Below are 26,188 nucleotides of genomic sequence, written 5' to 3' on the forward strand. Positions count from 1 at the left end.
AAGATGTATTATTGGTTTTTGAAACTCATCTTTGATCTACTAAAATAATCCTGGCTGCCTTCTTAAACAGGCCATAAAGTTGAGAGCAAATGTAATAAACACAAAAGCTATTACGGGTAGATTGATTATCAGTGGTCATTTACTTGTCAGTGAACTTTGGTCTTAACTTCTATAGGCTGGTATTTACAAAGTGCAGGCAAAATAAGTACTGTGAACTTGAAAGGTAACTTTCTTTTTCTATTTCTGACCTAATAAGTACCACCCACACTATGGTGCCTTTATTTTCCCCAACTCACGTATACTTTGTTTTTTAATCTCGCGACTGTATCTGGTAGAGTAAGTGAGAATCTAAGGTAGTATCTTAAATGTACAGGACTCTCTGTAGTCTTGATTCTTCTGTGTGTGTGTGTGTGTGTGTGTGTGTGTGTAAGATTTTATGTATTTATTCCAGAGAGAGAGAGCAGGGGGTGAGGGGAAGCAGTGGGAGAGGGACAAGCAGACCGTGCTGAGCACAGAGCCCAAGGCAGGGCTCGATTTCAGGACTCTGAGATCATGACCCGAGCTGAAGCCAAGGGTCGGGCACTTAACCGACTGAGCCACCCAGGTGCCCCTCTTCTGGGTCTTCAGAAGATAATGATTACCACCATAAATATTACTTCACCAGTTTGCCATAATTTAAAATTGTTAGTAATTTTTTCTTCCTCCGCTTCAGAGTTTGAAAAATAACTGCCAAGTCATAACTACGCAAGAAAATGAGTCGAAAAGAAATTTTTAGGCTTTTGTAGCATATCAGGCATGTATCTTACACCTAGGAAATATATTTCTTTAAACGATTAATAGAAATAGAATTTGGTGTGAGGGCAGGAAGGATGCAAGATATGATATGTTCATTAAAAGTTATTGCTACCTGACCAGTCTTCTGGTGGTGACAGAAGGAGTTCCTTTAAAATACAAAATGCTGTGTAAGGATAGTTGAAGTCATCCTGCTGTATACCACCTCACTTCTGTTCTCTCCGTTTTATTTGTATGTCAAGGCAAAGATAGCTATAAATGTGATTTGTGGTTTCTTTTTGCCCTATTCCAACTATGCTAAATGAGTTTGGTATTAACTAAAAATTTTCCTGTGTAAGTATTCCGTGCTATAACTTGACTACAAGCAGTCCTATTTTTAATGTTCAGTTATTTACTTTATAGATGAACCATTGGCATAAGAATTAGGTTTTTGTTTGCTTGTTTTAGAACGTGTTAGGGAGTGACACAGAATCATTTTGTTTTGATACCTAAAACAACCTTTTGCATAAGTTACTGCCTGACAAAAATTCCTGGCTATGAATTCTGATTTATATTTGTTTGTTTGTTTGTTTATTTTTAAAGATTTTATTTATTTATTTGCAGAGAGAGACAGCCAGCGAGAGAGGGAACACAAGCAGGGGGAGTGGGAGAGGAAAAAGCAGGCTCCCAGAGGAGGAGCCTGATGTGGGGCTCGATCCCAGGACCCTGGGATCATGCCCTGAGCCAAAGGCAGACGCTTAACGACTGAGCCACCCAGGCACCCCTGAATTCTGATTTTAATATTGACTCAGGGCTCCTGAAAGATTTCTCAAACTTGGCTATACTAAGTCCCCATTCAGTGTATGATTTGCAAAAAAGCCTTTGTAAAATGTGTAGTCTTTGGTTGGATAACCTCTAAAACAGAAGTTTATAACATAGGAAAGGCGATCCAGAAACCCAAGGAAAAACATGGAGCTGAGAAGCAAGAGCTACAGTTAGAAAATAAAAGTCTTTAAGAATAAAGATTGTCATGAGAAAAAGAGGTACAGAGTTTCTGGAAAGATACCTGATATTTAATGTAAACTAAGCAGACTGCCCTTCCTGATTTGTTCACTTAATTATGAAATGGCACCAAAATGCAAGATTATGCATCCTTCTTCCAACAGCCATCTCTTCAGTTGTGAGCTGTTAGTAGTATAAGGGCAAGGGGAAGAATGGTGGTGGCTCTAGTTATTACCACTGGATAAGGTGGATTGTTCTTTAGTGGCTTAACTTTACATGCAAGAGAGAGTTCTAGTACCAGCCATAGACATACAAAGTAATGGACTGGAATTCTTTTCTTAGCAGGACCTAGAGGCTCTAATTTCTTGGGTCTTTAGTTAAATAAATGTAGGAAGGACAAGAGCAGTCATACCTGGCTCATGCTAGTTGAAAATTGAAAAGGCTTTGCTGATTTTTCAGTCTCTTTAATACATAGCCTGTCAGATATGGTTAAATAGCAAAGTATCACTGCAAGATTGTGCATTTTTTAAAGAGAACAGTTGTCGGGCCCAGACAAAATAATATAGGATTCTTACATTTCCCTTTCTTCACCCCATCCTTCCTGAGAGTCCATATACAGAATTATATCATATTTTTCTTTCTCTACCTCCAATGAAACCTCAAAAGATCTAATACAGGGGCGCCTGGGTGGCTCAGTCGGTTAAGTGGCTGCCTTCAACTCAGGTCATGCTCCCAGGGTCCTGGGATCAAGCCTCACATCGGGCTCCCTGCTCAGCTGGAAGCCTGCTTCTCCCTCTCCCTCCGCCTGCCGCTCCCCGATTGTGTGTGCGTGTGCGCGCGCGCTCTGTCTGTCAAATAAATAAATAAAACCTTAAAAAAAAAAAAAGATCTAATCTGGTCTATATCGTAAGCTAACCGATGATACTCACTTAGTGTATTATCTTTCCCAAGAGTGAATTTTGTTTTTACTGGTGAAAAGCTTTAATATGGCTTCAGTCAGTATTCTCAGAGCAGGTCACATGCCACTGTTCAGAAGATTTTAGGCATTAAATAGATGAATGTTCAAAAAAATTAATAGTTTTAGGTATATTAAAAAAATAACACTTCAGATTTGTTATTTGTCATTACTGTTTAAAATATGACCCAAAAAATAAGTAAATAAAATGCGACCAACGGACATAGTTAAGTTAAAAATGAGTGGGACTTAAAAAGTAAATAGGACAGATAGTGGTGTGTAGTTCAGCAAAATTCATGAAAGGAGTTAAGCAATTAATTCCAATTCGGGAAACACTGGCTTAAGTCAAATGACCAAAGCTTTCCTTCGTGGACTCAAAGCATCATCTGCAAGCCCAACAGAGAGGCCCCATGCTTTCTCCTGAAGATTGTGTTCACACTCAGGGCAGAGTGATTAACGTCTGCAGGGTGTCAGGAAAGTCAGGAGAGAGTCATTTTCTCTGTGCAGCAGTGATGGAGTTCATCCCGCTTTGCTCACTAAGCTTCATTAATTCTTGATAACGAGTCAAGTAGTAAGGATTTCTTGTTTGTTTTTTGCATTTTTAAAAACTGGTTCTCTTAGATACTTGTAGAATCGATTTATAGAATGTCAAAGTTTTCTTGTTTAGATAACAGATTCATTCTTTAATGAGTTAATATTCTTTAACAAGTTCATAATTTGTCTGAATTTTATGTATTTAATATAGATGTTGACGTTAGTGAAGATTCACCTCCTCCCCTACCTGAAAGAACTCCTGAATCTTTTGTATTAGCAAGTGAACATAGTGAGTGTCTCTTCTGCTTTTCATACTTCATACTGTAATAATAAACTCCAAAAAACATGGCTAATTGTAGTCTATTTGGTACTGAATTGCATAATTAAATTCAGAAGAGGTTTGAATTGATATTGACCAGTGTTTTTAATTCCTTGTATGAAAAATACTTTTAATTTTTTTAAATACTTGAAAATGGTATTTTTTATTTGCTAAGATTGCTAAAATGGCTGCATTTCTGTTACTTAAATTTAGTTAAATTCAGTTATAATTGTATTTGCAAGTTGGTGTCTTTTCATTCACTAAATATAGCACTTATTTATGAAAAGGCAATAATTGCTTCATTGGGTGCCAGTTTACATACGTAAATATTTAAATTGGGTTGCAGGTGGTTATCAGCTCAGTTGGTGTTAATGGAGGGAGACTTTAGGCCACATGAGTATCAGTGAGAACTGAGAGAAAGTGATCATATTTCAAAGCCCTTATATTTCTTCTCTGTCTCTTCTTTAAGAAGAGTATAGAAACAGCTTTAATATATTTATAGTGTCCTATATTTATAGTGTCTCATGCTCAGTGGGGTCCTCCCTCATCTTATCTGAGTTATATTTTACCAATGTCATATTAATTTCAACTACTTTCAAGAATGTTAAAAACAGTGAAGCCATATACTTCGATACTACTAAATGAGTACATCTAAGTCTGTCACATGTGTAGATTACAGTGAGCTTATAATAACATAAACGCTGGTGATTAAATTCTTTTAATTAAATTTTAAGAAAGGAAATTTAAAGGGAGTTTCTTGAATTAATAGATAAGAGAATATTTTATGGAAGTGATAGTTCTAAAAAATCTATAGGGTCTGTTTTTGTATCTCACTTTAATGCAAGAAATTCAAGAATTAAACATGTTAATTGTAAGATTTCATTTTTCTCAGATACACCTGTGAGATCTGAATGGAGTGAACTTCAAAGTCAGGAACAGTCTGAACAAAAAATACCTGAAGTGAGTCCTTTTGGGATTGGAGTAGCTATAACTCAGTGTTTTTGCTCTTTTGTTTTGTTAATTTATCTGAGTTTGTTACAATAACTGTCACCTTAAGACTATTAAATATAATTTTTGATCAGCATTTCTTATGCTAAGATTTCAGATGAAAATCTATATAAAATGTGAGACAGGAAATTTTTTTGAAAGGGCAACATGAGGTACATAGGACCATGACTTCAGAGTTTCATTTTTCTAAAAGACTGTTTTTGAAATTTGTAAATTATGCCATGTTTTAAATCATTTTGGAGGTGTGAATAGAACAGGAGTTACATTTTCAGGGTTATAATACTTAGATTTTGTTCCTCCCACTGTAACACTAAGTACATAGTCCCATCCTTTGGTTTGTCTGGTCACAAGAAGTTTCCTTTCACATTCAGGAAGTATTTGGTAGCTAAATATGTTAGTCATGGGAAATACCATTTTTCATCAACATTGATATTTTTCATATTTACCCCATATTTTAATATTCCCCAAATTAGGGTACATCTTACAGTTGATTAAGAAACATAATATACTTTACTTGGCACATAAAACAGTAGTAACCTGTACTAATGATGTTATGTTTTATGATATCATAATTTGATGAATATGGTAGAGGACTGGCAAAATGGAGTTGTATGTTCCTTTGTGTAGTATCGCCTGCATTTTCAGTTTCCATCTAGAAGGAAGAAGTAGTTCCCCTGTCTTTTTGATCTCAGTATAAAATACCATAACATTAAAAAAATTTTAAGCCTAATTGAAAGCACCATTGACTTCTTTCCCTTTGACACTGAGAGTTTTAGTAGATCTTGATTTCTTGGGATATATACTCAGACCAAATTTTTCTATTATTTGTTATAAAAGGGATATATTATAATAGCTATTAAAATGTCTTCCTTTTAGGGCTTGATAACCTCTGGAACTGAAAAATGTGGTAAGTTAGATTTTGTTTCTTTTTGTTATAGATTATATAGAGTAATCTCCATAAAATAGCATGTCTCATGGTGTACTGAGCCTGAACTATGTCAGTATAATTCTTTTAAAGTAATTACTGTATCAGATATTATTAATCTGGAAAGTAACAACATTATTATTGGTAGTTACAGGCTAATGGAGAAAAAATTATTTTAAAAATATTTTTCTGTGTTTTATTTTCTGTTGTTTATAAAAACACTTAGAATCTAGATCTGACAGTGATTTGAATAAATGTCCCCAATTCACCTTGATTATTGAATGAGGTCCCTAAAAATCTGTTGTTTGGAATTCTTCCTTTTAGTACTTCTACCTTCGTGAAGACCAATAAGATTATGTAGCTTAGCCCAGTGTTGTAATTCTAAGTTAGAAATTTTTTTTGCCAAATTTCTTATATTATCGTGGTAAAAATACATCAAGGTATTATTAATTCCTATAAATCAGTGACCACGAAAGCAGCTCATCCAACATCCTAGCCTGTACAATTCCCCCAGTTCATCCATCATCTCTGCCCTTGCCCTCCCTTCTACTTTAACTGCCCCCTCCCTGCATCTTTGCCTAACGGGGTTGCATTCCCTCTCATAAATTATTACTCTTGGTCTACTTTTGTGGGGCAGCGTATCATAAGGAAAAGAACAGAAGCTTTAGTGTCAAGCCCACCTGGTTTGGAATTTCATTTTTACCATTTTACTTACTATGGGACTTAGGCCAAGTCACCTAATCTTAGCCCTGGTTGTTGTTGTTGCCTTTTTCCCCCTTCTGTGCAACGGAGGTAATAATAGCACCTACCCTAGAGCATTGTTGTGAGGAGTTAATCAGATCACATTCATGGAATATCAGCACTGTGCTCATGATAGGCACTCAAATGGAAGCAAGCTATTATTGTTAGTCTTTATTCTATAACTACTGCTGATATTGCTGGATCCCTGGGCCCTTTATTTCTTAATATATGCTAACTCCTTTCTGGATTCTCTTCTCTAGCCAATCTGGACACTGTCCTCCATTACTCTAGTCGTACTTGAAATTATCCTCCACTTGCTCCTAACTCCCATACCATTTTATTTTATCCCTCGAGACTCCTGAATACTGCTAGGGAACATCACTCTGCTTTACAGAGTGAGCCTACAATTCTGGATCTTCATCCACAGTTGGGCCCTTAGCTTTGCTTAGTTATCTTATATGCTCTAGTTGGTATCCTTTCTGTTTTCCTTGAATTTTCTAAATCTTTAATTTCTGCTGGGCAACCCTCTCGGGTCCCCTCCCTCTTCAGGAGCTTTTGTACTATCCCTCAGTAAACTTTGCTTTGCTGCCCACCAAAATAATAATAGTAATAGTTAAAAAATAAATCTTTAATTTCTTGTGAAATCATCAGTCCTACTCTCACTCAGTAGATGACCTTTTACTTCACTGAGAAAATTGAGGCCTTTTGACTAGATCATCATTTCTTTCTACAAGTTGGCCCTGAAACCACTAGTTTAATCGCCATGCCTCTCCTCTCTGTCTCCATTGCACTCTGCGTCATTTTACTATCAAACTTACCAGTGTAATAATAATGTGCTTGTCAGTCTCTCCTACTAGACTAGGCCTCGGCTTGCTTTTGTTCTGACCTTGAGCTGATCAAATAATTTTTAGGTTTTTGAAGAGTTGTTCAGGCGTCTCTGAGTGGCTCAGTTGGTAGGGCATGGGACTCTTCATCTCAGGGTCATGAGTTCAAGCCCCACTTTGGGTGTAGAGCTTAGTTTTATTTATTTTTTATTTTTTTAAAGATTTTATTTATTTATTTGACAGAGAGAGACGGCCAGCGAGAGAGGGAACACAAGCAGGGGGGGTGGGAGAGGAAGAAGCAGGCTCATAGCGGAGGAGCCTGATGTGGGGCTCGATCCCAGAACACCGGGATCACGCCCTGAGTCGAAGGCAAACGCTTAACCGCTGTGCCACCCAGGCGCCCCCAAAATTTTTTCTTTAACAAAATTTCTTTTGTTACTAATCTTAGGCATTGGTAATTAAATAAGTAAACTAAAATTGAAGTGATGTAAAACTTTCAAAGGAAAAAAACTTATGGTTAGAAGCCAGTAGTCAAAAAAAAAAAAAAAAAAAGCAGCAGCCAGTAGTCCATTAATTGACTATAAACTTGATTGTCATTGATTTCCATATAAAGGCATTTCACTTACAATTATTGCCTTAGGACACTGGCACATAGTATAACTACTTTAAGGAAATATAAAATGGCAAGATTGAGATTTATTAAATAAAGAGCGTAAGGAGAATCCATACATTGCAGAACAACTCACTGAAGATTTCTAAGTGCCCTCAAGAACGTCTAACATGATTTCCTGTGTTCATTACCATTGCATTTAAATGTATTTGGGCCTCTGAAATTATGATACCCAAGAGAGAAAACCTGCTCTTTTAACTTAATATAGACATTAAAGCAATTAAAGGGTTCTACATATGATGCTACAAACGATGGTGGTTAACAATGGCTTTATTTTGCATTTTAGATCATCCAGCAGGAGGTATTCACACAGAGACTTGTACAGAATGTCCGCCTCTTTTCAGTAACAAGAAAGATCAAATATCAGAAAGTCCAACAGAGGCCACAGATATTGGTAATTTGTTTACTAAATAATTTTAAAACTTTAGTTATGTAGTTAGTGCTGGCAAGAATGAGAAACGGTTATTTGCCATCATTTCAGGCTTTCCTGAAGGCAGAGTTTACCATACTTTGTGCTGATTTATTTAGGTTCTTAAATGAACTACCCAAAGCAAATTAAGAGTTTCTAGTACATTAAAATACATTTCTGAACACTGACCAATTACTCTGGTCTTTTGATTACAGGTTTTCGTAATCGCTGTGGAAAACCCAAAGGACCAAGAGATCCACCTTCAGAATGGACATGATTCAGGGAGCTAAAAGACACTTTAAATTATACTGGAAAATTCAAGTGCCACTGAAAGCCAGATTTATAGTATTCCATCTTAAAAATGTGGGACTAACAGCAGTGTAGATTGTTACCTTAGTATTTTTTTGCTTGGACCATCTACCTGCCTTATACTACACTTAGGAAAGTATTACATTGGTTTATTTTGTAACTTCAAGTATTATTGCCTTAATGTCTCTTAACCTGTTACACGCTGCTTGTAGACATGTTAATATAGTAATACTTTTATGATAAATTGAATTTAAGGACTACTCTTTTGCTAATGTTTTATCATGTATGCATTATTTTGTATATGTACAGGGCAAGTAGGTATATAATTTGATAAAGTTGCAGTCATAAAATATTATTAACAGAAGATGTAAGAAATTTCTGCATGGTCTAAATCTTTGTGTACCTTATTTGTAAATTATTTGCCCTGAAGTTTTAGAAAATAGTTTCTGAATTTTAAAATTGCTGGATTCATGCAGCCAGCATTGCAGGTTATCAGAGATCAAAGATTGTAATAATAATACATTTTGTAAATTGTAAGCAAAAAGTTATTTTTATATTATATACTAATTGTTCATCTTAATTGTCCTTGTTTTCATCTAGTCATGGAGATTCAGTAAGTGCCTTGGAACAATATTGAATTCTCTTAGCTCGTGTGTGTTACTTTAATATTTGAACTAAAGTGGCATTAGAAGACTATCAAAATACATGTATGTTTCAGGATATTTGACCTGCATTAAAAAAACAAAAACAATTTTACAGTGTCTGCTTGTCTTGGTTTTTCATTCCTCATTCCTAGGAGATTAGAGTTAGTGTCCACCTTCCTGCTGGCTCAGCCTGTAAGTCATGAGTGTGAATGAGGTTTAAGCTCTTAATCAAAGAATAGGGAGCACCATTCACAAAAAAACATGGCTTCGCAATTCTAATACTTCTCCTAATTCTAATATTTATGGTTGAGTCAGCCCTAGGCAGCCTTCTCATTATTGCCTACTAAGATACAATCCAAACAGATGTGAGGCTAGAAAAGGGGAACTGGTTTCTTCCCATCCCACAAATGGAGCATAGCTCCCATCCATATGTCTCAAGTTGAATTCTGACTCCAGGGATTGAAGTTAATGGACGTCTGTATTTTCCCTCTGTATACAAAAGGGAGAAGAAATTACGAGACTAAAATGAGACAGAGTGACCTTATGTGAATAAGATTACTGTTCAGGAGAAAATAATTTCTTGTCAGTTTTTCTTTAAGCTCAACGGTCTTCGTGTTCGCTTCTTAGAATCTCACATTTTCCCCATATATCTTGGTCATAAGGAAATGTGAATACAGTGGACCCTTGACGTTCACAAGATACATACATTTCTTTAGCATATCATTTTCCTGAAAAAATTTAAACTGAAATAAAGTATAACTGAAGAAAAATATTTAGCTCCTCCACATGCTTGATGATTTGTATAATGTACTAAAATCATTTACAAACATTTTTTTGTTGGGAAAGAGTTGCTTGGAACATCTTTCACTGAAAAATAACATATATTCAGAAGAGTGCAAAAATCATATTAATCACAAAACGTACACACCTGTGTGAGCGTGACTACCATCTAGGTTGAGCAACAGAATGGGATCAGCCACTGAGAAGCTTTCGCCTTGGACCTCTGAGATTTGTTCGTTACCATATGAGTAGCAGTTACTTATTTTTCATTGCTATAGAATTCTGCATCGTATAAATGTAGCCCACTGTGTCCAATCTGCTGTTAATAGATACTATGTTATTTCTGGTTTGGGAATATTACAAATTATGCTACTAAGAACAATTTTTTTTAAGATTATTTGAGAGAGAGGGGGAAAGAATCCCAAGCAGACTCTGCACTGAGGGTACTAGGAACTTTTTTCAATGTGTTATTTGGTGTACATATATACATAAATCTGTTGGCTATATGTCAAGGAGTAGAATTTTGGGATTACAGTGTACGCATACATATTCTCTTTTAGTAGATACTGCCCAACAATTGTCCTAAGTGGTTGTTCTAATTGTTACGTGTTTCTCGGGATTGCTCTTGACTTTCATTTTAGCCTTCCTGTTGGGTACAAAGTGGTATTGATCATGATCTGAGTATGTATTTACTTCATGACCAATGATGTTGAGCACATTTATGTGCTTGTGACCGACCACACGGGCATTCTTTTTTTATGAACTACCTATTCTAGTCTCAAGGAATTTATATTTTTTTACCTAAGGCTACATGATTTAGTTCAGGGAATGAGGGAGATGTTCTTATTTTCCCATTGATCAATCACCATTTAATGCCCTTGCTCCACTGTTACACAGTTTTGTCAGGTATCCATTGATACCAGTTAGGTATCCATTGATCCGTATGTTTCTAGATTTCTTTTTCTTTGCATTCTATTGCCTATCTTTAGGATGATGTATTTTTTTAAGATTTTATTTAGGGGCGCCTGGGTGGCTCAGATGGTTAAACGTCTGCCTTCGGCTCGGGTCATGGTCCCAGGGTCCTGGGATCAAACCCTGCATCGAGCTCGATGCTCAGCGGAGGACCTGCTAACCCCTCTCCTTCAACTGCTCCCCCTGTTTGTGCTCTCTCGCTCTCTCTGTCAAATCTTTAAAAAAAAGAAAGATTTTATTTATTTGACAGAGAGCACCCGCAGGAGCACAAGCAGGGGGAGGGGGAGAGGGAGAAGCAGACTCCCCGCTGAGCAGGGAGCCTGACACTGGGCTTGATCCCAGAACCCAGGGATCAGGACTTGAGCTGAAGGCAGACACTTAACCGACTGAAACACCCAGGTGCCTCTAAAATATTTTAAATTCTGCCATTTCCTAGCTTTAGCTTTCTCTCACGGGTTAGTTTTTATAGTGCTTGGAACACTTGGTAGACCAGTTACTCATTTTTCTTCTTCCATGTAAAGCATATGGTAAGCTCATTTGTATCTGAGATAAACCATTACCAAGTTCATCGTGCCTCTTTATCCAAAACCTCTACCTTGTTATAGTAAGGCTACGAAGGCCTTTAAATATTTCCATTTCCATCATAACACAATCAGCTTTCCTTTGGAAGCAATTTTTCATAAATAGGACTTTTCACTCTAGTACTTTTTACTTTATGGACATTTTCTCTATCTATTCATAAACCGAGCAATAAAGCTGTAGTTACAGGTCAGTGCTGAGTCAGCCTCAGTCATTAGCTAAGTAACTAAGTATAATAGCCTTGGATAGAATCTGTGGTTAAGATTTTTGCCTGAGGGAAATCACATAACTGTTCTAAATCTCTGGGGTCACTTAAAGTCATTGAAACTGTGAACATTAAATAAATTCTTGAATGTGAAGAGTTTACTGCATATCAGTTTTTATCTTCTGAGACTGAATTTACAAATAGGGAATTAAGTTCTTACTCCTATTTAGATAACGAGATGAAGATGAGGGAAAGGGACGGTCTCTTGGTTCCCAGAATTCTGGTTGGGAAAGGAAAATCTCAATTTTGAATATGTTGAGTTTGGGATCACCTCCAGCACCCAGGAGGTGATGTCCAGTCCATAGGTAGTTTTGAAGTTCATAAGTGTCCAGACTAGAGATGAATAATAGGGAATTAATACAGCCAGGAATGAAACCATGAGAGCACAAAAACCCCAAGGAGAATTTGATACTTAAGCGAACTTTTGTAGTAATATTGTAAGTCTTCACATTTCTATTTGTTGAAACTTGATTTAGGTTAAACATGGGCACTATCCCCTACCTTGGTGAATGGCGTCGTCTTTCTCCAATACGCTTACTAGTCGTCTGGCCTACTGTGCAGTCGAGACTCATCTCTTCAATCCAGCTTCCTCACTACAAAAGGCCAATCTGACCTGCTTGTGACCTCTTCTAATTGTTACTTTCTCCCTAAAAAATCTATTTCTTCAAACTGTGGCCCAAATTCTACTGCATTAGAATTTTTAGGGCGTGTCCTTAAAATTCGGGCTCCAGGGTCCTCCCCTGGAGCTGAATTAGAAGGGGGATAAGAAATGTGTGTTTTAGGGGCACCTGGCTGGCCCAGTCAGAAGAGCATGCGACTTTTGATCTTGGGGTGGTGAGTTCGAACCCCACATGGGGTATAGAGATTACTAAAATAAATTTTAAAAAATGTGTGTTAGACAAGCACCATAGGTGATTCTGATGCATACTGAAATTGGAAAGCCAGGCCCACGGGATCAAGCCTAATTTAGCAGATGACGCAACACCCCATCCAAGATCTGTCTGCTGCTGGCCCCCACAGCCTTCAACTGTTTATACCTGTGCTCTGGTTGTAATGTTGAACAAGGGTTTGAACTGTACAGGTCCATTTATACATGATTTTTTTCTTTTTGAGAGCAAGTGGGCATGTGCTCGCACAGGAGCCTGCAGAGGGAGGGGCAGAGAAAGAGGCAGATAGAAACTTTAGCAGACCCATTTTGGGACTTGATCTCATGATTCTGAGATCATGACCTGAGTCAAAATCAAGAGTCGGAAGCTTAACCAACCTGTACCACCCAGGTGCCCCAATATGATTTTTTTCAGTACATGCAATACAGTACTGTAAATATATTTTCCTTGATTTTCGTTAAAGTTTTTTAAAACTTTTTATTGAAATTTAGTTGACATATAATGTCACATTAGTTTCAGGTGCAAGACATACTGACTGATTCAGCAGCTCTACGGTTATGCTGTGCTCACCACAAGTTGTAGTTACCATCTTCACCATTCAACGAACGCTATCACATGACCCTTGACTATACTCCCTATGCTGAACCTTTCATCCCCATGACTTACTCATTCTATAACTGGAATTCGGTACCTCCCACAACCCTTCACCCATTTTACCCATCCCCCCAATCCCTCTCCCCTCTGGCAACCATCAGTTTGTTCTCTATTTATGGGTCTGTTTCTGCCTTATTCATTTGTTTTGTTTTTTTAGATTACACATATAAGTGAAAGCATATGGTACTTGTCTTTCTCTGATTTATTTCACTTAGCATAATACCTTGCAAATGGCAAGATCTCATTCTTTTTTATGGCTGAGTAATATTCCAGTGTTTATGATTTTCTTAATAATATCTTCTTTTCTCTAGCTTACTTTATTGTAAGAATACTGTACCTAGGGGTGCCTGGGTAGCTCAGTTTGTTGGGTGTGTGCCTTTGGCTCAGGTCCTGGGATTGAGCCCCGTGTTTGGCTCCCTGCTCAGTGGGGAGTCAGCTTCTCCCTCTGTCCCTCCCCCTGCTTGTGCTCCCTCTCTCTTTCTCAAATAAATAAATAATCTTTAAAAAATACTGTATCTAATACATGTAACATACAAAATATATGTCAGTAGGCTTTATGTCATCAGTAAGGCTTCCAACAGTAGGCTATTAGTAGTTAAGTCAAAAGTTATACCCAGATATTTGGCTGCAGAGGGGGCCCTAACTTGCATAATGAATTAGCTAGAAACAACAAAGTTGTTGTATAAGGGTTAACTGTATTTAAAGTTTCCCGAGCTAGAATTAGCTAGAAACAACTTAACAAAGTTGTTGTCCAAGGGTTAACTGTATTTAAAGTTTCCTGAGCCTCTGACTCAGTTAAACATCTGCCTTTGGCTCAGGTCATGATCCTGGGGTCCTGGAATCGGGCCCTGCATCAGGCTCTGCATCAGGCTCCCTGCTCAGTGGGGAGTCTGCTTCTCCCTCTGCCTCCCCTCACTTGTGCTCTCTCTCTAATAAATAAATACAATCTTTAAAAGAAAAAAAAGTTTCCTGAGCCCCCTACTAGACCTTACTTATACTATACCCTCTGTATTGAACATCCTACCTTGTCCTTGTTCTGGTGAGCCCCATGCATCTATCAAGACTAATTCAAGCGTTATATCTTTTATTAAGCCCTTTATCTCATCCTGTTTCCCATATCAAGTCAATCAACCGTTTTCTCTTTGTGTCTATACTGTACCCCATTTATCTATCAATGTACTTAGACCTTCTGCTCTACTAACCTAGCCTCTTGAGAGAAATGATCATATTTAGTGAAAATGTTGGCATACACACACACACACACACACACACACACTTTGAAAACCGCTAAATGTACAAAGTTGAACTAATTTTGAATGTATGTATTTTCTTAAACATCGTTCTGACAGAGTAGAAAATAAATGTCAATTGAATAGGTGAACTGAATCCAAGTCCATAGCACATGTTAAGATAGTTCACACCTGATTCTGATTTACATTCCCAAGCACCCTTCTATTAAGTCTTTGTATTTTCAAACTTCATACCTCTTGACACGTGATTTAAAGCACCCACATAAATACACCCAGGGAGTGAAGCTTAATAATAGGTTGTTCATATACTTGTCCCTGCTCCTGGAGCCAGCTCAAAAGTACAGAGTGGTCAGAAAGCTATCCGCTAACTGTGAGTACTTTCCCAAGAATATATCCATGGTTTCCAAACTGAATAGCGGCTCTGTTCTGAAGACATCTTTACGTATATATTAAGGACCTTTTCACAGTTAAACTAAAAAAAGACAGTTCTGTGCTAAATGTGAAGGGGAGCAATAAAAAGAATAATTGCAATTTGCAATCTGAAGCTTTTGAGAGAAACTCAAGTCAAGAATGCCATCTTTGGGGCGCCTGGGTGGCACAGCGGTTAAGCGTCTGCCTTCGGCTCAGGGCGTGATCCCGGCGTTGTGGGATCGAGCCCCACATCAGGCTCCTCCGCTATGAGCCTGCTTCTTCCTCTCCCACTCCCCCTGCTTGTGTTCCCTCTCTCGCTGGCTATCTCTGTCAAATAAATAAATAAAAAATCTTAAAAAAAAAAAAAAAAGAATGCCATCTTAATTATATTGAACTGGAAAATGTATTCTGATTATAATATTTTTGTTGAAATACATACTTGGTACTCTTGATTGTAATCCATGAACTCATTCTAGTTTAATCCTAAATATAGGATTAAATTGAATTAAATCACTATTGTGCTAGTTTGGGAAAAGTTCTTGCTCCTTTTGTTTTCTTACACAGATCTCTCTCCTCAATATCTGCTTTTAGTGATGTTACATCGGATATCAAAAATTAAGATTCTATTAATACCTTTCCTTTTTTAATTTTTTTTTTAAAGTAAGCTCTACGTCCAACATGCTGTTTGAACTCACAACCCCAAGATCAAGAGTTGTACACTCTACCAGCTGAGCCAGCCAGGCGCCCCCAGACTCTATTAATAGCTTTCTGAATAATGAAATGTGAATTAATTTCAGTTTTTAAATACTCTATTCTCTAATACTGGATCTTTGTTACACAGCTCTTAAAGGCCAGAAGCTCAAATTTTCATCCCGGCAGATGGAGAATTGTAAAGGCTTTAAACTAAGATCTTGGCACATATCCACTCAATAAGAAGCCCTTGCATATTTGCTAAAAGTGCAAAGCAGATGTAGTTTTGAATATAAACTGTATTTTCTTGACAGATTTGCTGCAATCTGTTTCCTCAGTTATTTGTCTTTAAGGGGCACAAATCTCGTAAGATGTGCAAATGACCGGTATTTAGATCATTTAACCAGTGGAAAGCAGCTATGCTCCGGGAGCTCCAGGAGGTGTGTCTCTGTTCTGTACTACAACAAATCTGGGCTTTGTTGAGTTAGTGGGGGAAGGGAATTCCAAAGATTCCAGTCATTTTACAGTTTTTAGAGATAGCATGGCATATGTACTGTTATTATGACTTAATGAAGTAGCAGTTGTGACTTGAAAATGTGCTTGCCAAAATGTCTTAGCCACTACAGAATTATGCCCAAATCGCCAAGCAGGAAACAGGAAAACAGTTCTAAATTTCTTAAAATACTATTTTTTTTTAAACTAGTAATTTTTTTCCATAGTTACTTTTTTTTTTTTTGCAATGAGAACTTTCAAGATCCACTCTCTTAGCAACTCTCAAATATGCAATACAGTATTATTAACTACAGTCACTGTACATTACATATCCATGACTTATTTATTTTATAACTGGAAGTTTGTACTATCGACCCTCTTCACCCATTTGGCTCACCTCAACCCTCAATATTATATTTTTTCCAACTGAAAAATTCTTCAGTAGGATTGTTTGATAAGTACACAAATGTGCAGATCACCTACACCTCTGTAATATTTTAAAGTTTTGTGCCTTCTAAATTTTAGCTTTACCTACTTATATGTAACCTATTTGAATATTTCCAACGTCTTCTAATACTAAATATGAAAAAGCATTTAAATAATATACTATATTAAATATAAAATCTAAGTATTTAGCATTTCTCATTGTATTTAAAGTAAGCACACAATAGCATTTTCATGCAGCTTCTATGCAAAAAATTTAAAATACCGATCTAGGGATCCTACATATGTCATAATTTGAAAGATACAGAGATTAGCTGAGGTTAACATTAGAAAAACATTTTTAAAAATTAAAATTTTAGGGTGCCTGGGTGGCTCAGTTGGTTAAGCGACTGCCTTCGGCTCAGGTCATGATCCAGGAGTCCCGGTATCGAGTCCCGCATGGGCTCCCTGCTCGGCAGGGAGTCTGCTTCTCCCTCTGACTCTCCATCCTCTCAGGTTCTCTCCCTCTCTCTCGCATTCTCTCTCAAATAAATAAATAAATAAATAAATAAATAAAATCTTTTTTAAAAAATAAAATTTTATATATACTCATTTCATTGTTTCAGAAAAGAGAAATGCAGTTTCTAGGGAATTTTCTATTGCTAATCAGCGTAACAAAGTATTCTTATCATCTTTTCAACCTAAAGTGAGCTGTCCATTTTAATGTTACTGTTCCATCTGTCACTATCGATTTGCCTGTAACAGAAATAAACTGAAATGCATATGTAGCAGTTTTATGTTTAGACTTTACTTTCATCGGAATTCACTTAGGAAGTTAGGATCAAAGATTTTTGAAAGTTGGGATTCTTTGACAAAGGATTTCAAGTAGAGCTTTTATTGTGGCTGTAGGTGTTGGACTATCATCGAACCTTTCCCCATTCTACCAGAAGGGGGCAGCAAAGCAAACCAAGAGGAAATGTATGGATCCAAAAAGTCAGGAAAGGCACTCAAGAAAATTCAAGAAACTAACAACCCAAAAGCTTCTGTGGGTGGTTTCACTGTTTGAGAATGTTTAACCGACTAGAAAAGGGGCTAGTTACTTAAGTCAAATGTCATTCATAAGCCTTAAAACATAGAGCCAGAGAACTGATGAATGCTGGACATCATGGCCACGATATTTTGCAGCTTCTCCCATGGAGGAGGAGTCTGTTTTCTTACCTCTAGTATCTAGGCTGACCTTGTACCTTGCTTTGGCTAATAAAACACAGCAGATGTGTTTCTAGGCTGATTCTGTTTCTAGACCTTAAGAGATCAGGCTACTCCCATCTCCTGGGGCCCTGCTGCTGGCATGTAAAGAAGGTCTTAACCACACAACCCATGAGAGACTGTGTGGAGTTAGTCCCAGCCAATACCACGTGGAAGAGAAGCATCCCACCTAGCGCTCCTCGTCCCCAGAACTGTGAGAAATAATCAAGTGTTGTTTGGAAACCATTATGTTTTATGGTGGTTTATTATGCAGCAATATTTAAGTGAAACAATGACAACAATGGAAAACCAAAAATGTCCTAAGTTTATAAATACTTAATGTGGGTTCCACTTTTTTCCTATCTACTGTCACTTTTCCACTGTTCATAGGTGTATGAAATAGCCATGTGTCCTTTCGCTTCCTTTTCTCAACATATAGTTGGTAAAGAACAGGGAAAATGTCAAAAGGCTGTAGCTCAGAACCAAGGAATTTCCAAAGTTTTAAATGAAGCCTTAAGGAAATAGAAATGTACCCACTTATATATATATATATATATATATATATATATATATATATATATGCACACCAGACACACACACACACACACACAGACACACACACACATTTTAAAGTAAACTATACCTGGTGTGGGGCTTGAATTCATGACCCCAAGATCAAGAGTCTCATGCTATTCCAACAGCCAGTCAGGTGCCCGAAATGTATCCACATATTTAATAACACTCTGTAAGCAGCTCCTAGGGCGGGAAAAGAATTTACATGAGCTCTAAAATAATCCTCGGAGTCCTTTCAGCTATGACATTAAGGCTATGATATACATACTAATTTTTAATGTGAAAGGTCTTAAGCTCATAGCTGGGAGTTAGTACAGATCTAATATCCTTCCTTTTTTTCCTATGCCTCAAAACAATTATTTGAGAACTTTTGATAAATAACTTATTTAACAAACACTCATACGATGCTTTTGTATCCCCATACTGTTGTGAGTGACCTATTTAATGATGTGGGCACTATCTTTAATCTCCATTTCATAGAAGAGGAAGTCAGGGTACAGAGAGAGGTTAACTAACTCGTCCAAGATCACATGCAGGAAAATTTTGGTCCTTTTCTGCTGGATGAAGACGGTGGGGTTGGAGGCAGATGAGGAGTTAGGTGGCTTTATGTATTCATATAACAGTCCACTTCAGTAACCCTGGGAACTAACCATGAGAGCAGGGAGGACTTTGCGTGTCATTTGAGACCCACGAGGTGGCTCCAAGCTTTCTAGCTCCATCTGCCACCACTGGCTTTTCACCCTAACCTTCAGCTAGAGATACTTACCCCACATACCCCTTGCAATTTTCACCTCTGTGCTTTGCTCTTTTGGTCTCACTAGACAGCCAGCCCCTGCATGAAATGCCCTCACCACTTTCTTCAAGCGTATACCTTTCAAAGTCCAGCAGCACTACTCTCTTCATAAACCTTCCTACTTCTCAACGCATCAGTGCCTTGACTTGTGGCCCAATCAACTGCTCTTCCATCAAGTCTCCTTAGCCCTAGTATGCTAAGCAATTTTTTCCCACATTATTTAAAATTAGCTGTTTTAGGGGTTCCTGACTGGCTCCGTTAATGGAGCAGGCGATTCTTGATCTCAAGAGTTTTGTGAGTTCAAGCCCCACACTGGGTGTAGAGATTACTTAAAAATAAAATTAAAAAATAAAATAAAATAAAATAAGCTCTTTTGAAAATATATCTTCCACATTATCTTGCAAGCCTCTTAAGCGCCTAACCCAATTTTCTCTATCCAGTCTGAATACATTAGTTGCAATAAAATCATGTGAATAGAGGTGGCATTCAGTCAGGGTGAAGAGGGCATCTTTTTCAGACCCAAATCCTGTTAAATAAACGTTAGAGACAAGCAGAGTGACATTTCTGGTATTACCTCAGGGCAGTGTCAGTTTAAGGGTAAGGAATAGCAATTTCGTATCTTCAGTTCAAGCTAGAAGATTCTACAGCAGTTCCATATAAGCAAGGTTGTGAAATCCAGAGGGATAGGACACTAACTCTAAATGGTTACCTACCAACAGGTTTTAAGATTGTTTACGAAGCACAAAGTTTAGTAGAGACTAGTGATCACTAGTTAATAAGCTCACTGTAAGAATAGCTCTAGTCAACTGGGGCTGCAGTTCCCCAAGGGAGCTACTCAGACATGCCTTTAACCAACGAATTACCAATTTTCCATTAGGCAGAGAGACCATAATTTTCCTTGAGGAAAGCAGCATTTGATGGATTATTTTTAGAAAAACAAGTTAGCATTTTGATTTTGTAAGCTCTTCGAAATGGAAGTCCTTTGAAAAAACGACATAATCACAGTAGACTAGATAAAACATTTTTTGGCCTAAGCCAGTGTCTCTGAAACTTTTTTTTCATTATCAGCCCCTCACCAGCCCCCACACCCCAACAAGGAGAGAGTATAGATTTAAATTCTCCCTAGTGAGAGAAATAGGAATATTTTGTTGGGTACTGTTGAGCTTTGGAGGGGCACAGACCACTGTAATGTCTAAGATTGTTTTTGCCCCTGGACAGAATTTTAGAACGCATGGTCTCAGCCCGTTAACAGAGAGAACTGCAAGTTCAAGATTGCAGCCAATTAGTTTTGGGGGCACGGGTCGCCCCTGTGTCAGCACCTTGGCTGTGTCTGATAACACCAAGGCTCTCAGTGTGCTTCTCACACTCATCTCACCTGGCTGGGGCAGTGCTTTGGGTTGTTCTTCATCTTTAAAACGAGACAATAGGTGTCCTCTCATACTTTCAGGGATAAAAGAACAGTTTGAAACTATTTTAAACATCAAATCTAATGTTTACTTTATAAAAACTAAGAGGTCTTAAAGAAAGAGATATTATCTGATAATTTACTTTCCCTATAATTAGTGGTGTTACTTCTCTGAAAGGCTGCCTGCCTCCTTCTTCATTCCTAGACATAAGTGTACTTTAAAATAGACATTTTTGTCCACTTCCAGAAAGGCTGTGATAGATGTTTTTCTTAATGAACACTATAATTTACCTTCCTCACAAGCACTGTTACAAGGATTAAGTTATTTAACATATGTAAAATGCCTAGCACAATAAACTTTCTGGCATAAAACACAGAGCCATAAATTAATTATGAAAGAACCAATGTATAACCATCTGAAAGAACAAAGAGCTTATTGTAAAAGTGATTGGAGTGATTGTTGACATAACTGTAATATTGTTATGCATCTAAAAAATTAACAACAATGCCTGGGGCACCTGGGTGGCTCGCAGATTAGGCGTCTGCCTTTGGATCATCATCTCAGGGTCCTGGGATCAAGCCCTGATTTGCGCTCCCTGCTCATCAGGGAGCCTGCTTCTCCCTCTCCCTCTCCCTGCCACTCCCCCTGCTTGTGCTCGCTCTCTCTCTCTCTCTCTCTGTCAAATAAATAAATGAAATCTCAAAAATAATATTTAAAATAAAAAATTAACAATTCTTTAATGTGATCAATTATTCAAGTATGTGTTCAAATTTCTGAGTCTCATAAAATGTTTCTGACAACTGGTTTGTTTGAATCAAACCCCACGCTGCATTTACGTGATATGTCTTTTAAATCTTTTTAGATTTCCCGCCCTTTTCTCCTTGCCATGTATTTGTTGAGGAATCTGTGTCACTTGTCCGTAGAGTTTCCCACACTCCGGGTTGCACTGGCTGCAGCCCTGGGGTGGTGGTAGCGTGTGCCTCTATCCCTCTCTTTCTTGTAAACTTGGTGTTTGCATCTGGAGGCTCTCAGATTCGGTTTGCTGTTTGGGGCAAGAATGCTTCATAGAGGCTCCGCTACTTACTACACAAGTCACAAGGGTCATAATGTCTAGTAGTCTCAGTGGCCATGCTGATCAGTGTGTTCAGGTACCGTCAGCCCATTCATTATCATCTGTTCACTGAAGTTTCCAACAGCCTTTCATCTCACGCCATCTTCCTTTTTACGGGCTTTCCTAGGCTTTAGTGTCAGGAAGGCTCAAACTGCATTTCTCAAACTCCCTTGCAGCTAGAGGTATGGACATAATTTAAATTCCACCAACTAGAGGCATTTGTGTACAGTGAAGAATCGAGAACTGCAGCGGGGGGGGGGGGCCAGGCTCTGAGGCATCCTCCTCGATGGGCTATATCACAGTGAAGGTGATGTGGCTGTAACCAGTGGCTGTAAGGGCGCCTTCCCCGTTCAGCGGGTGGCTTCCTGATCCTGACACGAGCAGCAGTCCTTTGACAGCCCAGTTCTAAAGCACGGATTTGAGAGTCGCTCCTGAAGCTCGGTTTACAGCCCTGCCATTGGTAATATACCATGCGATAAATCCCTCTGAGCTTAAATTACTTAAGGGTGGATTTTGTTCTCCACATGGAAGCCTGACTAATTGTCAGAAATTGTCAATAACTGCTTCTCTGATTAAAAAAAAAAAAAGTGAATCTAGTTAACTTGCTAACAATTTCCTGAGTATGTAAAGTAGCTATTCTAGGAAGATAAACATTAATTTATTTTTAAAATTCCAGTATAGTTAATGTGCAGTGTTACATTAGTTTCAGGTGTACAATCTAGTGATGCAACAATTCCATATGTTACTCAGTGCTCATCACAATAAGTGTGCTCTTAACCCCCTTTACCTGTTTCATCCATCCCTCTCACCCTTCTCCACTGTGGTAACCACCAGTTTGTTCTCTGTATTTAAGTGTCTGTGTTTTTGTCTTTTTCATTTCTTTGTTTTGCTTCTTAAATTCCACATATGAGTGAAATCATGGTAAATCTGTCTTTCTCTAATTGACTTATTTCACTTAGCATTATACCCTCTAGACACATCCATGTTGTTGCAAAGGGCAAGATTTCATTCTTTTTTATGGCTGAGTGATACTCCATTGCATATATATACCACATCTTCTTTATCCATTCATCTATCAATGGACACATGGGTTGTTCCTATATTTTGGCTATTTAAAATAATGCTGCAATAAACATCAGAGTGCATTATCTTTTAGAATTATTGTTTTTATATTCTTTTTAAAAAAGATTTTAGTTATTCATTTGAGAGAGACAGAGTGAGAGAGAGCACTAGCAAAGTGAAGGGCAGAGGGAGAAGCAGACTCCCCGCTGAGCAGGGAGTCCAATGTGGGACTCAATCACGGGACTCCGGGATCATGACCTGAGCCGAAGGCAGATGCTTAACTGACTGAGCCACCCAGGTGCCCTTGTTTTTATTTTCTTTGGTTAAGTACCCAGTAGTGGAATTACTGGATCATTAAGTAATTAAAAAAAATTTTTTTAAAGGAAACTCCATACTGTTTTCCAGTTCCAGTTTTCATTTCTGCCAACAGTGCATGAAAGTTCCTTTTTTTTCCACATCCTCTGCAACATTTGTTTCCAGTGTTTTTGATTTTAGCCATTCTGACAAGTGCGAGGTGTGTTTCTCATTGCGGTTAAAATGCACATTAAAAAAGATCATAGAGCTATTTCATATTCCCATTGTATAACCTTTCTGAAAAGAAATGCAGAAGTGCTTTTTAAACATTTAGAAATTAATCATGTTAAGGAAAATTAATTTGTGTTTATTAATGAAGACAATTTTACTGAAAATGCTTAAATATCTAAAAATTTTAATACGATAATGTCGACTACAAGGCATAAATCTTCAGAGTCTCGCCAAGAGATTTTTATTCAATATTTTATATAATGTTCCAACACAGAGAAGTTGAAAGATTATATACTGACCCATAAACCTGTCACCTGGATTCTACAGTTAGCATTATTATTTCTGCTTGATCACATATCTAATCATCTATGGTTAGATCTATTCATCTCTGGGGCGCCTGGGTGGCTCAGTTGGTAAGCATTTGCTTCAGCTCAGGGCGTGATCCCAGCGTTCTGGGATCAAGCCCCGCATCAGGCTCCTCCGCTGGGAGCCTGCTTTTTCCTCTCCCACTCTCCCTGCTTGTGTTCCCTCTCTCGCTGGTTGTCTCTCTCTGTCAAATAAATAAATAAATAAAATCTTTAAAAAAAAAAAGATCTATTCATCTCTTCATACATTAATTCATCTTATTTTTTGAATATATTTCAAAGTAAGTTGCAAACACGAGTGCATTTCACACCTAACTCCTTCAGCACAGCAAAAGGATTTTTTCTTTTTTAAGGTGTAGTATTTGGCCACTGGAGGGCTTCCAAATGCCATAAAATGCATTAGGAAGTAAGCTGGTCTAGAGCGTCCTACAGTATCAGGTCTACGGAAGGAGCTGCAGGGAGTATAAATGGCAGCAATTAGAGTGAGAGACTCAGTCTGAAATCCAGCCTGAGGTCGCCGCACCTTTTAGCTTTACTCTCCTCTTTTCACAGCTACTTTCATTATAAAAGAGAAAATACACAGTAGACCTCTCTTCCCCACACGATTTATGCTATTCAAGGTAGCAATTCTTTAGCTCAGAATCTCAGAAAACTTGATGGGAATCAATATTTGTGGAGATGAGCAGGTATCGCGGACTGGAGTTAACAGCTTGACTGAGAACTCTCCACAAAAGCAGGGGCTGTTTTCATCACTTACCCCCCGCATGGGGACCACCGCCCAGCATATACCAGTGCTCAGTAAACAATTCCTGCAGGAATGAGGGAATGCAAGCGCTTGATGCCAAGTATAATCTTCACACATTTAATGTCATCACTAACCAAGACACTGGATTGTTTCTTGTTTAAACCACAATAAGCCTTAACATAAAAATAACAGCATCGGTGGGTTATCCTCCCGCTGCGGCTGCGGAAATACCGCAACAGCCATGTTTTCCACACGTTGCGGTAATTCAGCATAAAGCTATGTTGCGTCCCCCTGGGGCGCAGCCAGCTCTGCTGGGGCAGGTCCTGCAGAGGCCCAAGGCTGGGCAGAAGCAGGGCTCTCAGGGCCACAGGAGAGCTCCCCACCATGGGGGGGGGGCACACCGTTGCTTTTCAGACTTGTCCTGGGGCTTCCCTGAAATAAACGTGAGATTCTGAAATGGGACTGATGTCGTCTGTGAATCAGTAGCGGCCAGAGTCAGTGGAATTCGAATCATTAGTGTTAATGTTCTTTCCCTTTTGTACCTTCAGACTGGTGATACCTGAGGAAGTTAAAGAACCTTGCAATTTTTTTTTTTTAAAGTAAGCTCCCCACCCACCGTGGGTCTTGAGCTTTCAACCTCGAGATCAAGAGTCACATGCGTTATGGACTGAGCCAGCCAGGTGCCCCTACATTGTCATTTTTAAACTACCTTTTTTAAGGTGATAATTTTCTTTGATACTTCCTTGGCCTGGAAGGGCATTTCCATATTCAGCTCAAGTTCATCAAGTTAGCACACATCTCAACAGCTACTATGGATTTTTTAACAAATATTTTATCTCTACATGAGAATGAGAGGCAAATTGTTTTTGATTGTGACCGTGTAGAGAACATGAATAATAATTTCAAATCAATCAGTTTTCCTGTTAAAGATCACACGTGGGAACCGAAAGATAGAATTGTGAGACTTAAAAACCATAAAATCACTTTATATTTTCTACTCAAAACAGGTATTTGAAGAATTTTAGGACATAAGCTTTAAAAGGTTAGAGGTGCAAGCAATCTCTTACTACAGCCAGCGCTGCCCTCCACTAAAGGATGTGTGATGTGTAGGCCCCAAAGACTTTCAAATGGCCCAGTGACGCCTGCTAAAGTAAACCTGGAGAGAGGCCCCCTGCCACGTGGTGGCATGAGACACAGTCCCAGAACTGAATGTTGGCAGAAGGTGAGACCAAATATTCCTTTGTTCTTTCTCAGAACACTGCTTCTCTAAGTCAAAGTTTCCACCAGTCATGGGTATAGCCCCCAAAATAAAAAACATGCAGTGAAAGACATTTTCATAATGGTAAATTTATCCAATTAAATTAAATTTCTTTTTTTTGGGCACCTGAGTGGCTCAGTTGGTTAAGTGTCTGCCTTCGCCTCAGGTCCCAGGGTGCTGGGATCGAGTCCCGAATCAGGCTTTGTGCTCAGCAGGGGGCCTGCTTCTCCCTCTTCCTTTGCCTGCCGCTCCCTCTGCTTGTGCGCTCGCTCTCTCTCTCTGTGTTGAATAAATAAATAAAATCTTTAAAAATTTTTTTCTTTTTTTTCTGTAATGATTTTTCTATTTATTTTAGTGTTAAGATGTCCTTTAATGAACAGTAGTGATAGATGATAGTTTTTTTTTTTTCTTTTCCCATTGTACTTACCTTGGCAAAAATGAAAGTAAAAAACTCCACGCTAGTTGCCAAAGTTATTTTGGAAATTTTACTGTACCTAAAAGTCTATTGCCTAGAAAGCCTAAAACGTCTCTCCCGAATTAAGATTCTATAATGCAAAACATAAATAAAATAATCAACAATTCTATGAATTC

The 26,188-nt window shown here is 38.2% G+C and overlaps 1 protein-coding gene and 1 long non-coding RNA gene across 15 annotated transcripts in view; one reads left to right on the top strand and one right to left on the bottom strand.

Annotated features, from left to right (window-relative positions):
* PTPN12 (protein tyrosine phosphatase non-receptor type 12) overlaps nt 1-9,218 on the top strand; it is an 85,180-nt gene extending 75,962 nt beyond the window's left edge. For all 5 annotated transcript variants that reach the window (XM_026504326.4, XM_026504336.4, XM_057304509.1 and 2 more), the window contains 5 exons: nt 3,474-3,551; nt 4,474-4,541; nt 5,466-5,496; nt 8,036-8,143; nt 8,374-9,218. In XM_026504326.4, the coding sequence (XP_026360111.1) occupies nt 3,474-3,551; nt 4,474-4,541; nt 5,466-5,496; nt 8,036-8,143; nt 8,374-8,435 (347 nt within the window). In that variant the 3' untranslated portion in view covers nt 8,436-9,218. The remainder of the gene's footprint in view (nt 1-3,473; nt 3,552-4,473; nt 4,542-5,465; nt 5,497-8,035; nt 8,144-8,373) is intronic.
* LOC113259124 (uncharacterized) overlaps nt 1-26,188 on the bottom strand; it is a 104,435-nt gene that overhangs the window by 41,160 nt on the left and 37,087 nt on the right. For 4 of the 10 annotated variants that reach the window (XR_006410052.3, XR_008956455.1, XR_007188236.2 and 1 more), the window contains one exon: nt 18,403-18,515. This is a non-coding gene — a long non-coding RNA (uncharacterized LOC113259124). Of the gene's footprint in view, nt 1-8,001; nt 12,850-15,289; nt 17,058-18,402; nt 18,516-26,188 lie in introns of those variants that run through there. The other 6 variants (XR_003317481.4, XR_008956458.1, XR_007188235.2 and 3 more) reach the window with 4 other exon arrangements.

This window comes from Ursus arctos, unplaced genomic scaffold, assembly GCF_023065955.2.
Source record: "Ursus arctos isolate Adak ecotype North America unplaced genomic scaffold, UrsArc2.0 scaffold_3, whole genome shotgun sequence".
NCBI classification, from domain to species: Eukaryota; Metazoa; Chordata; class Mammalia; order Carnivora; family Ursidae; genus Ursus; species Ursus arctos.